Source organism: Dunckerocampus dactyliophorus, chromosome 1, assembly GCF_027744805.1.
Source record: "Dunckerocampus dactyliophorus isolate RoL2022-P2 chromosome 1, RoL_Ddac_1.1, whole genome shotgun sequence".
NCBI lineage: Eukaryota > Metazoa > Chordata > Actinopteri > Syngnathiformes > Syngnathidae > Dunckerocampus > Dunckerocampus dactyliophorus.
This window is the reverse complement of record NC_072819.1, coordinates 31,313,858-31,326,584: the sequence shown is the minus strand read 5'-3', so window position 1 is coordinate 31,326,584 and position 12,727 is coordinate 31,313,858. Positions and strand designations below refer to the sequence as shown.

The 12,727-nt window shown below is 39.2% G+C and overlaps 2 protein-coding genes across 8 annotated transcripts in view; both read right to left on the bottom strand.

Annotated features, from left to right (window-relative positions):
* phf8 (PHD finger protein 8) overlaps positions 1-7,114 on the bottom strand; it is a 29,441-nt gene extending 22,327 nt beyond the window's left edge. Inside the window, exons 1-12 of the mRNA XM_054784545.1 lie at positions 6,852-7,114; positions 6,141-6,368; positions 5,949-6,034; positions 5,746-5,875; positions 3,525-3,685; positions 3,298-3,439; positions 2,999-3,185; positions 2,738-2,900; positions 960-1,047; positions 719-825; positions 548-639; positions 184-273 (exon numbers count right to left, since the gene is read on the bottom strand). Coding sequence (XP_054640520.1) covers positions 184-273; positions 548-639; positions 719-825; positions 960-1,047; positions 2,738-2,900; positions 2,999-3,185; positions 3,298-3,439; positions 3,525-3,685; positions 5,746-5,875; positions 5,949-6,034; positions 6,141-6,238 — 1,344 coding nt within the window. The 5' untranslated portion in view covers positions 6,239-6,368; positions 6,852-7,114. The remainder of the gene's footprint in view (positions 1-183; positions 274-547; positions 640-718; positions 826-959; positions 1,048-2,737; positions 2,901-2,998; positions 3,186-3,297; positions 3,440-3,524; positions 3,686-5,745; positions 5,876-5,948; positions 6,035-6,140; positions 6,369-6,851) is intronic.
* A 500-nt stretch (positions 7,115-7,614) lies between these two features.
* si:dkey-151g10.3 (serine/threonine-protein kinase WNK3) overlaps positions 7,615-12,727 on the bottom strand; it is a 61,524-nt gene continuing 56,411 nt past the window's right edge. For all 7 annotated transcript variants that reach the window (XM_054775195.1, XM_054775221.1, XM_054775213.1 and 4 more), the window contains one exon: positions 7,615-11,931. In XM_054775195.1, the coding sequence (XP_054631170.1) occupies positions 11,419-11,931 (513 nt within the window). In that variant the 3' untranslated portion in view covers positions 7,615-11,418. The remainder of the gene's footprint in view (positions 11,932-12,727) is intronic.

Genomic DNA, 12,727 nt, shown 5'->3' with positions numbered 1-12,727 from the left:
TATTTATAGTGTAAATCACAATATGGGGGGAACTATGGCTTTTCTAGGTGTATGTATTAACGGCTCCAAATGAAGTGAAAATTAAAACCAAGCTAAAAGATAGCACACATGTCTGAAATTCTATTTACCTAACTCTTCTTTAATAGTAGCACACCATTTGACTTTATGCGTGTTATTATTTACCTCCACCAGACGGATCTCTTTAGCAAGGTCCTTCACCAGCGTCTGAGTATTGATGGTTTCTGGAATTTCCACTTCATGATCGGTCAAAGCCTAAGTGTAAAAAGGTAGACTAATGAACTCCTATGTAATTCACTTGCACCATTTAGTGAACATATTTTCACCATCACTTCAGTAGCATTTGGAGTTGATTTGTCAAAGTTAGTGACAGAAAAGCCACAGCAGCGTAGCAGAACACAAATGAACCATGATATCATCATTTATTTAGTGAAACATCACATACCATCTTGGGTCAGGTTTAATGCTAGTGATTAACAATGAGGAGGGACAACATTTATAGTAAAAAGGTCCGGAGACAAGAGTCTACCTCTTTACGGGTCCAGGTTCGGAAGGCATTATTCAGTGCCTTTGCCCCGTGAACCAAATAAGTGGCTGGGTGTCTGCGGTTTTCTCTCAAACCTGTGAAACAGAATAGTATGCTTACTAAAAGGAGACGAGACAGAAAAAAATGCACATTTCAAAATTTGCAGTATCTTACCCCTGAAGGTATCAAGCAGGTGCTTCCCAACATACCAGCACACTGTTTCAAAGTTGGGAAACTTAAATAGGTCTGCCGTGCTCAATCGCTTCTCTATTTCATATGCCCTAAAATGTTAGCAGAGTACAGGTTAGCAGGAATGTATGGTTGTTTCCTGAAGAATTGTATTCCCTGTGCTGTGATTTAAGTTTCATACAGTGTATTCTATTGGTATGAGAGGAGGGGAATTGAAGAAACTAACCGAAGTTGCATGTCAATATTAAGACTATGCAAAAAGTTTCCCCCGAAGGCCAGACAGTCTACTGGAGTCAGCACAGCATGAATCCATCCTGCAAGACAGAATCATCACAGAAACTGTTGAACCAGTAAAGTTACCTGTCACACATACAGTATACAATATCCCACAAACGTGAGTATCCCCTCCCTATGTTTCAGCATTTTTATTTCACCTTTTCAAGGGACAACACTATAAATTGAAATTAAACTTGGCTATACATTTGAGTAGTCAGTGTGTAGTCAGTATAAATGTACTATCCACTGAAAATGACAACACAGCCATTATTGTCTAAATACAGTAGCAGGCACCACAAGTGAGTGCCAAGATAATTGTGTCTTGCCTACAGTCAAGCATGGTGGTGGTCGTGTCGTTGTCTGGGGCCTGCATGAGTGCTGTCAACAAACTTGGGAAACTGGGACATGTGGCGGTTTTCCAACAAGATAAGTTTAAATACACTTCCGAGATGACAAGTGCCTTGCTGAGGAAGCTGTAGGTGATGGAGCGGTCAAATATGTCACCTGAACCCAAATAAACACCTGTGGGCCATCCTCAAGCAGAGGGAAGGTGGAGGAGAGCAACGTCTCTAACATCCACCAGCTCCGTAATGTCATGGAGGGGTAGAAGATTATTCCAGTAACAGCCTGTGTAGTTCAGCTGAATTCCATGCCCAAGAGGATTAAGGCAGTGCTCCAAAATATGGTACTCGCACTAAATATTAACACTTGGGACATGTTCAATGTGAGGTGTACTCACTTTTGTTGCCAGCGGGGTGGACTCACTTTTGTGAGATATTGTAAATAATGAACAAAGATTCATTAATTCATTTTCTATGCAACTTGTCCTCACTAGGGTCGCGGGGGTATGCTAGAGCCTATCCCAGCTGACTTTGAACGAGATGCAGGGTACACCCTGGACTGCCAGCCAATCGCAGAATTCCACTAATAGGGGAACATGAGCTGGTATTAGACCGTCGTGAGACAGGTTAGTTTAACCTACTGATGATGTGTTGCAATGGTAATTGGAATAAGCAGTAATAATAGGACCGTAAATATCCGATGTATAAGCCGCTACAAAACGAGCTTGTCAACCCATTGGAATTTGCAGGAGGTCATTATATATAAACCAGTTAAACAACATAACAGTCTGACTCATGGTGGCATCTTTCAAAGAACACCTTACTAACACTAAATTCATCACACAGCAGCTTAACACTCAAAAGGTATACCTAACAAATATACAAACATGTCCAAATATCAGTTTAATATGAAAAAACTCAACATTTTAAAGTTTTCCCATAAGGCATTGCATCTGAGCAAGGCATTCATTGGGGTGCTGCAATGACGTCAGCGCTGTTACAATATATTGAGTAATGACCTCCTGCAATTTCCAATGGGTTGACAGGCTTGTAGTGAGTTTCTTCATAGCTCATGATTGGCTCCTGTGAAATAAAGAGCTGCCTGGTCCTCACGGACTCATGGATGCTACAATATGTCATTTTATGATGTAATTTTATGACTTGGTCACGAACGGCTGACACACCGGTGTGGTTCATACGCCGGAAATTACATAATAGGAAAGAATTTGGAAGGGTTTAAAACAAACAAATCGCACATATACTACAAACAGAGTAGCAGGGTAATGACAAAAGGGGCGCAAAAAAGCCTCTACTATTAATGTTCTCATCAAAGAGCAGAGCACAAAGATTAAGAGCACAGAGAGAACAAAGATTTATGGTATCTCACCGGTGGGAATGAACAAAGTGTTTCCTTGTTTGACAGAGCACTTGTAACACATGTCAACCTGGTCTCCAAAGAACATCTCGTTCTGACTGGATGAAGAACTCCACCGCTCAAAAAGCGCCAGGTTAGCTGGTGTCGGGGATATCAGGTAGAATATTTTCTCACCCTGAATGAACAAGAAAGGAAGGAAGGAAGTGCCTAAAATGACAACAAATGTGAAGATACAATGAAAACCATCAACAATTATGTTCATGTCGCCCTCACCCGCAAAACATGATACCAAACAGAGGTGCCTCCAAAGTCAACGTGAAAGTCTGTATAACTATCCTTCACTCCCATGAGGCAGTATTTCTGCACATTGGGTCGCTCAAACACAGACTCCTCGGGCCATAGGTTTTCCACCCACGACAGTTTCCTTACAATCTTTGGAGTCTCAACCAAGTTTGAGAGCCTGAAACCAATCCAACAGTTACTTTTCATTAACATACAATTTTAACAATAACAGAACACCTGAAATTCAACTAACACGTCCCTGCATTATAAACAAAGTGATGTGAGTGAACCTGGTCTCTGAGAACTCCAAGCTGATAACATTAAGTACTCTGTCTCTGTTAGGGCTGTTGTAGTATTCTACAAAGTCTCCCAGTCGCATCTTCAAGTCACACTGGCGAGAGACGTCGATCACGTCAATCTCTTTGTCTGAACCTGCAGACAACAGCAACATTTCATGACAATGAACATGAAGATGTGTTCATGTTGAGCTGTACACTTGGAGGGTGGGCTGAATTACCAATGTAGTGTTCCACATCACTGACGCTAAACGACGCCGGGGGCAGAGTCATGCCAAGACCGTCTCGCCTTAGCACCATGACAGGGACACTGAAAGAATGCTCCTCAAGAAACTCAACTGTGAGCTGAGCCCCTGACGGCTTCAGCAAGACTTCATCTGCACTGTGAACAATATACAAACATATAGGTTTTAAAATGTGTGTTTTCATGCGCAATATGTATTATGTCCAGCACAGTGATATAGTGGTTAGCACGTCTACCTCTCTGTCAAAGGTTCAAATTTCCATTGGATCTCTGTGTAGAGTTTGCATGTTATCCCTGTGCTTGCGTGACTTCTCTACAGTACACCGGCTTCCTCACACATCCCCAAAACATGCATGTTAGGTTAATTAGAGACTCTATGAATCGTCTATAGGTCTGAATGTGAGTGTGAATTGCTTGAATATGTGCCTGTGATTGACTGGCGACCAGTATCCCGCCTCTCGCCCAAAGTTGGCCGGGATAGGTTCCAGCTCACCCGTGACCCTAATGACAACAAGCGGTATAGAAAATGGATGGATGGATGTAATTTGTCCACATGCAAATTCTGTTTTCATTCACTGAAAACAAGAGTTTGGAAAACACCAGAAAGGGTGGATTCTTTTAAAAACTCAACATTTGGGTGTGAATGGAAAAACTGTGCTGTGTGGCTTATCCCTCGTATGACATCATCGGGTGTGCAGTTACCACCTTTTAATTCTAGCTAACAACAGGGCATGTGTACAAACACTATCTCCTCGTTTTGTGCAAAAAGAGGTGTAGTAACACTAGTTTTAAACACACCGAGAGAACTTTGAGAATGCATGGACTGCATAGCCTCAGATAGTGGCCTCTGCTCTAATTGATGTTGTGTCTCTGTCACTGAGTGGACTGTCCACTGAACTACGAGACACCATCCTTTTATTTTCTTCAGGAAAAAAACACCTTGGTAGCTTATGAAATCAAACACACTTTGTAGGTGGGCTACTAGCTGGGAGTGCTAAATCTTGTCTCATCTTATTATCGTAACTATATTACTATCTTAGCAGCACAATGTATGCTTTTGCTGCGTTGTTCATACAGTGACATATTCAATTGCATCACTCTTTATTCCATTTATATTGCACCCTCTGACTAATCAACTGATAACAGTGTGAGGCCCCACCCTTACACAAACACTTGAGTAAATGAAGTCCTCTTCACAAATACACATCAGTACATGTGAAGTTAACCTAAAGTGTCATTATCAGAGAATAGCCTTCCCTAAATGCAGTACAGTGGTGCCTTGATTAACGTCATTAATTCCAGAAGGTCAGACTCAAAACAAAACAGACTCTAACCAAAGCAATTTTCCCACTGAAAATAATATAAATCCAATGAATCCATTCCAGACACACAAAAATGTTAACATAAGACACATTTATACACAATAATGAATAGTTTACATGCAGAAAATGATGCAAACATAATTCCGAATGACAAATGAATGGATAACTGAACATTTAACATCACTTTTACCTTGTTTTGTTGGGAACACCCCCCACAAAACCATTAACAAAATAACACAAAAACACCTTCTGTTGCAACCACAATTTGTAAAAATTAAAAAAATAACTAAATATCAACATTCTAGAACCAATAAACATGTATTTGTTGATGAATATAGATGATGAAAAGAAAAAAAAAATTGCGGCGAGGACGCCTTGCTTGCTAATATGTGCTATGTTTGACTGCAGATGCCGCGAACATGCTACAGTAAGTTGGAATGCTTATGTTTTGTTGTTGGAAGCAGAAATTAGTGTTATGGATGTAAAATGAGACAACCACCTTTCTTAATAGAAAATCAGACTCCATATAAAACACAAAAAGATCAAAACCCACGGCTCACTCGCATGTACATTTGCATGTGTAGTAAAAATGTTTCATGTAATTAATGAAATGGCTCCCCTTGAAAGTTAATAATGACAGCGGCTACCTTGCACAATTGAAATCAACGACTTGAACAATAAATGGCATACTGCGAGTATGCACTTTGATATTTAGTGGAGCCACAGTTAGTGAACACCTCGCTGTGAGTAATCACAGGGCATAAATACATCACCACAACTACATAGTACATTTATTTAAAGCCCTATTCTGCTGTCAGAATGTTGACAATGTTGAAAACACAAACGTGGACAGTGTTTTTCCATCTAAAGTCCTACCTGGGAAAGGTGCGATTCCGTAGCTCCCTCACAAACTGGGGGCTGCCCGTTTTCACCAACCGAGTAGGGTCTCTTCCTGCACTGGCAGTGCTTCCATCTGTCTGCTTGTTGCCACCACGCCGTTTCCGCACTAAAGAGTTAACAGTTGCACAAATGTGTGTGTACAAAAAAAGGTTGAACTAGGAATTGAAAGTTTTACTTACTGACAGATGGGCCATGGCTGATCTGACAGTTGGGGCAGTGATAAAGATCAATCTCAGCTGCTTTGTCCTCCTCAACTCCAACACAGCTACATAGTCAGAGAATAATGCACAGCACACACAATAGATTAAGATAGCAAGAATCTAAGCACTAAGCAAAATATATACACACAATTATACCATATAATCACTTACCTGCCATGGAACCAGTCTTGACAAATGTCACACTCGATCATGAAGCGAGTCACATCATATGGCAAGCGACACAAGCAGTACACCGGTACAGATGCCATACTCGGTGTGTATTTGGGAGAAGGTGAAAGCTCTCTGCAGTTGTTTTTAATATTATTATAGTAGAATTCCAGTCGTTTTGTATATTACTGTGGTGTCTAAGCGTGAAAGCTGGCGAAGACACCAGGCGCGCTGAAATACATAAAATAAACAGAATAGTATATTAATAATGAGTGAATACTGACAAGTAAGGCTATTAGAAGAAACACAGCTGAACGTGTCATATTATTAGAGCTACTACTCTCCTACTAAGCATTGCTACGGTGTTGGCTATGAACGGTAAACTAAAACATTCTTTCTTTAGATTAAAATGTAAATGTATAAATAACTATACACATTGGCCAAATGTAACTACGGCGATATAACCGTTTATTTGTGCCGCTATAGCAAAAAACACCCATATTTCTGTTATTTGTAAACACGGTCACGTTGTTATGCTAGCCATTTTAGCTAACGATGTAGCTCACCTATAAACATTTGTAAACATTCTACAGCTACAACTCGCAAAATGCAACATTTTGACAAGGAACACTCTAAATAATTGAAAAAAATGTACACAGACAAAACAAGTAGTTTATACAACACAACGGGCTTAACTGCTACGTAGCAACTCACCGAGGCCAAGCACTCAATCGCCGCTGTAATCCCTACGAACGATCGGGGGCAGCTGCGGCCTTATTATGCAACGGACATTAGTTAGGGTTTGCTTAACCACATTTTACTTAAGGACTATGAAACGCCTGTGTATGAAAATCGGGATCAGGCGATGGCAGCGTAGCCGGAATTTCAACCCCAAAGCGACTTAGAACAGCCTTATAGCTACAAATGACAGCGTACTGAAACGCACGAACGCCATTTTCAAAGACAACAGCGTCACCGTTGTTCATCACTGTTAACCTGCGCGGGAACAATAAAGTTTGGAACAGTCAATAATTGGGATTTGGGCTAAAAAAATGCTCACGTTTTAAAACATTTTAAAATAAACAAGGGACACGGTATTTAAAAAAAGAAATAAAAATTTTGATGCTCTTTTATAATGCGTATGTAATTGGTAAATTTGGAGCTTAATGCATAAATATATTTTTACACATACGGACACTTGAAAAAAAAACATTTAAAGAATCTGGATGTAAGACATAAAAAATATCACATTTAAACACATGTTAAATTAGTTGCAAAACTTCTACCATTTCCTTTTAAGGATGTATTTTGCATAAAAAAAACTTTAATGAAATTCAGAAAACAGAAAATGTCTATATTTGCTTGAATAAAATCAGCTTGCAATGACTTTGATATTTCTAATAAACATTGACATTTGCACACAGTTTGTGTTGTTTATTTGGGCAAGAATATAACATGGCACGGAAAAAAATGACAATTGTGACGTTTGACATCATTTATTTTGATTAGTTACAAAACATAACAGTTGATTTTGTTACAATGTACAGAAGGTCAATCATCAGCAGCATACTTTGTATTTTTAGGATTTTGTTGGTTCTCAGTCATGCCTTAAAGGGACTCCCTTGACTTTTTTGCATCCATGTGTAAGTTTAATATAGCCTAGGAGGTATGTTATTTTATTTCAGGTGATTAAACAGAAATAAAGGCCAAAAATCCTAAAAGGACTCTGTGAGGACTCAAAGAGGTATTGAAAAAGAAGTCCCATGGAAACAAGCATGAGAACCAGTGTTTAATCTCTTTAAAATCTTGTTTTTCATGGCCATAGTGACATTTTACAATTTAACACCATCTTTAGAAAATACAAAAATAATCTTCATGTTTTTGCTGTTATTGTTTTTTTTAGATAACATTTTGGTAAAATGGCGGCTGCCCCACATCATGAAACATGATAATGAAGCTGTTTTGTATAGCATATTGTCAAAATGTTAGTATCAGACATGACAGCAAAGGATCTGACCTTCTCGAATGAAAAGCATACAGAAAACAATTGTTATATTGTAATTGATGTCAAAATTAACTATTGCTACTTGACCATTCATGTTCTTAAAAAACAGTCTTACAAAAAACTGCTTAGACTGCAAATATGCATAAACCTGACCATGGCTAAATGGGCTGCTAAGCCAATCAAATGTCACATATGTATCTGCTTATAGAGAAGTAAAATAGAAGGATGGAGCCGTCTGTTTTTAATTGTTTGCAGTGTGCATTCAGCACATGAATAGTCCATAGTTCATCTTATGACAGTTTGCAAGTTTGACAGTCAAGTACACATCAAATCAATAATCAGCACAATGTATGTTTACTTTACTTGGGGAAAAAAAGAGTTATCATTTGTTTTTTTTAATTTTTTTTTGTTGGCCCAGTGATGCTCAACAGGCGAATTTCAAAGGGTGGCAACTTAAAATGTAATCTAATGTGAGTCCATCATATATTTGTGTCAAACATAAAATCTAACATGCACACTAAAAAATGCAGATATTTCAAAAGGCAATATGGGCTCCCCGTGTTCAAAATAACTTTGCAGTTATTTTTCCACCTTCTCCACAACACCACAGTTTGTAAAGGATAAACTGAGAAGAAAAACTATTTAGTTGTGAAAGATGAATTAACTATTTTTGTGGGCTTTATCAAGTAGTCTGCAAGCGGAATTTATTTGTGCCGGGACATGAGACAGACTTTCCAAATCTGGGGCATATGAATTAATTTACACAGAGTTGACACTTTATTTGGTGCACACAGAATCGCAAGACCTATGTCAGCCTTTACAAGGATAATAATGCTCCGTTTTGAGCGACACCATAAGAGAAGTATTACCTTCACAATATGTCTATTGATTGTTGTTATTAGCTGAGGTGTAGAACTTCACTGCATCATACTGACAACTGTTTCTAATATTTTGGGTACCTTATTTAGCTACATGAAAAATTCTAATGATTTTGTGCAGGATTGTTTCATAGTGTATGGCCTAGGTTGTGTATGGCCTAGGTTGTGTACGTGTCCCCCAAAGTGGGGGACACGTACCGCCAGGGGTACACCGGTTGTCATAGGGGGTATATGAATAAAAAGGAAAAACAATTAGCCTAAAACTCACAATCGCGACTCAGGGACAACAGAGCAGAAAGGAGACAGAGCATGAAGTTGTTAATTGCTCTGTGTGCATTTCATGAACAAATAAGTAAGTTTTATGATTATTTTGTGCATTAATAGTGTTTAATCTTGAAGATTTCATTTATATTGGTGTTCCAATCCCTGGATGTGGTGAAAACTTAGTGGGGATTCCTCCAAAAATTAGGCTTTATTGTTGGTTGTATGTATTTTTGTACTTCTGATACTGCTTTATCATGATTGTTAAACTTTCCTCTTCAATTTGATATTAAAATAATTTGCAGATTTAAAGGGATAGTTCGATTTTTTGACATGAAGTTGTATGACATACCCTTCAGCAGTGTAGTGCATCAACAGTGATTTAGCCCCCACTTGGTCCCGGTGAGCCCAGTTCTGGTCGGATTTCGGGGATGAGAAACTTAGTTTCGCTTAGTAATTGGGGTTACTTAAGTAAATAGTTTGGCTCCTCAAAACAAAATGTGTTCGAAAGAGTAATACATTTGCATCACAAAAAGAGTTGCCTCGAAAAAAAATCAGACTTCACAAATCGCTTGGCTTTACTTTCTCTGATGCCGTATTAATGAGTGCTATCGGCTGTCCTTTGTTGTGTATGTGATAAAAATGGTTGCGACCCTCACATCTTCATTCGCTGTGGAACACGTACATAAACAAGATGGCTGCGACACTCGCGGCAGATACATCTTCATCACACACACAACAATGGACAGCGGATAGCAAGCATTGATACGACATCAGAGAAAGTAAAGTCGAGCGATTTGTGAGGTCTGATATTTTTCAAGGAGGCATTTCTGTGATGCAAATTTATTATTGTTTTGAGAAGCCACACTATGTACTTAAGTAACTAACTGGAACTATGTTTCTCATCACCAAAATCCAACCAGAACTAAAAGATATGTAGGACGATTATTTAACTATTTATCAGTGCTCATGTGAAACTTTATCAAAATGTAACCATGCAAAATACATATTTTTGACCAGGAATGACTATAAAATGAATTAATTATGTTCATTATTTCAAGTGAATTAAGATAAAAAGGTTTGTTTTTTTAAGTGTGCAGGAATAGTGGGTACATAGCGTTAGATCAAATGTCTGAAGGGATATGCCACTGTAACAAAGTTTGGGAACCACAGGTGTATGTTAACTCTGTTTTAATCACACATCTTCCAACATAGAAAACAAGATAAACACATTCCGTCCAAGACTATTAATTGCATAACAGTGTAATGTTTTGGTTGTGGACTGTATATAATGATGGTGAGCACTATTGTGCTTTCCCATGCTATGACAAAACAAAGGCTAGATGTCACACACCTAATTGCAATTTGTGTGAAAAATCAACATTTTGAAAACGGGTTAGGTTAGTATTTGACATGTAGTGCAGTGAGATTTTTACAGTTGGGTTAATTTGGGTCAAAGTCATACTACAAGCGGCAGAAATCCTTCATCTTTTCAATTAGGAGTTGTAAAAAGTTAATTTTGTAAGTAGATAACGGTACTGGGTTGATTTAATGTTTTTTTCTTGGTCCATTGAAGCAACTTGTGCTGTTTTAAAAAGATCCTCAAGGAGTTTCATCAATATACGCATATGAAAATATTTTATGACTTACAGACAAATTATTACAATACATGCTGATCAATTCCAATGATCATTACTAATTGCACTTTTAAAATTGATAGTCCTTTCACCGCAAACATTGACCAACTGAAACAAATGACAAAAGTTATGAACACATCACCAAACATCATTTTTTGTCTCTTTTTAGGGAGAGCTTAGGTCTGACAGTGAAAAGAAAACGTTTGTTGGGGATACTGTATGTCCTGACACACACACATAAACATACACACATTTCACATACATACATTAAAGATCTTGTACATCTCATGACCCACGCATACCATTATTCACAAAGCTCAGGTGCTGCGTTCAATGTCGCCTTTTATCTGTACATACCAGATCATCAATCATATCTCACATTCATTCCCCACATCTTGTCATCATCGGTTGCAGTTATGGTACTGTACCTCCTTCATGCACACACAAGTCTAATACATCAGATCTCTTCTTGCACCATTATATTTACCTCAAGCTTGGTTTCATTTCTGTCCCAGCGGAGGAGTGGAGGTGGGGGGCGTTGGGTGATTTTTGGCACTGGAAGGTAGAGCAGCTTTAGAACAGAAGGAGGAGCAACAGGTTGAAGATGAGGAGGAACAGGAGCAAAATGCCCCCCCACTAGCAACACTGCTATCGGTGGGTGCTGAGGAGCCACTGGCAGGCTGCAGAGACACGGCTGTGGACACTAGAGACGTGGTCGTTTGGGAAGGCAGCGGCGGTTGGTTTTGAGGTGACGAGCTGGGCAGCTGGATGATGGCCTGTGTCGACTGTATGGGATGTTGCTGTATGTGCTGGCACGCTGGGGCCGGCTGAAAGGTCAACTCCTGGGGGTGTAAATCCGGCTGCATATGTGGCACTTGAGCTGTGTGCGTTTGCGACGATCCGGGAGAGATAGACAGGCTGCTATAGGGAGGGGCTGCCACAGACAAGCTGGCAGCAGATGGCGCTGCCTGTGAATTTAGTGGTACCAATGGAAACCAACCTGGAGGAGTCACCTGTACAGGAAAAAGCGATACAATTGAGGCTTTCGTACTCTTTGCAGCTGCTGTGAAAAAGCAAACGTCATTCATATATATTACAACATGTGTCGTGTCATGAGATAGGTTAGTTTTACCCTACTGATGATGTGTTGTTGCAATAGTAATCTAGTATTTTCAGCCTCAGACACAACTCTACATTTATATGAAGTTAACACAAGCTCACATTAAAATATAAGTTTCTATCCATTTTAGCCTTTCATTTACAGGCAAACTGGATTTGAGGTCACAGAAAGCTAAATGTTTTGGAAAACCTTCACCACAGTTTTCAGCATCACAGAGCTTGCCCCTCTTGTATGATGCAAGCCTCTGCCTAGTGTGAACTGTGTGAAGTGATCTCCGTTTGTTGGCCGCCAAACCTAAAAAAATGATTTTCCAGGAAATGTTGTGGAGAGGTATTAAATGGATAAAAGGTGCAGATAAACACATTAGTTTTCACTTTGTGGTGGGGGCAGTGACCCACCAGATGAAGCTGTGTTTTAAAAAAGGCTGGAGGTGTGTGGCAGGTGGCACCTACTTTGTAGTGCTTTTTACTGCCACCTACAGGACTGGAGGTACAGCACGTAATGACGGTTGAGACAAAATCGTCGGATGTTACAAATTGCTGAGATTTTTAGTAAAGTGTGATATTGATTTTATATGCCCATCCAGCCTTTTGGTTAGAGGTAATAGTAGTAAATGATAGCATGTTGACTTGTTTTCATGATTTTGAAAAATGAAAATGTTTTTTTTTTTGTTTTTTTTTTAAATCTGT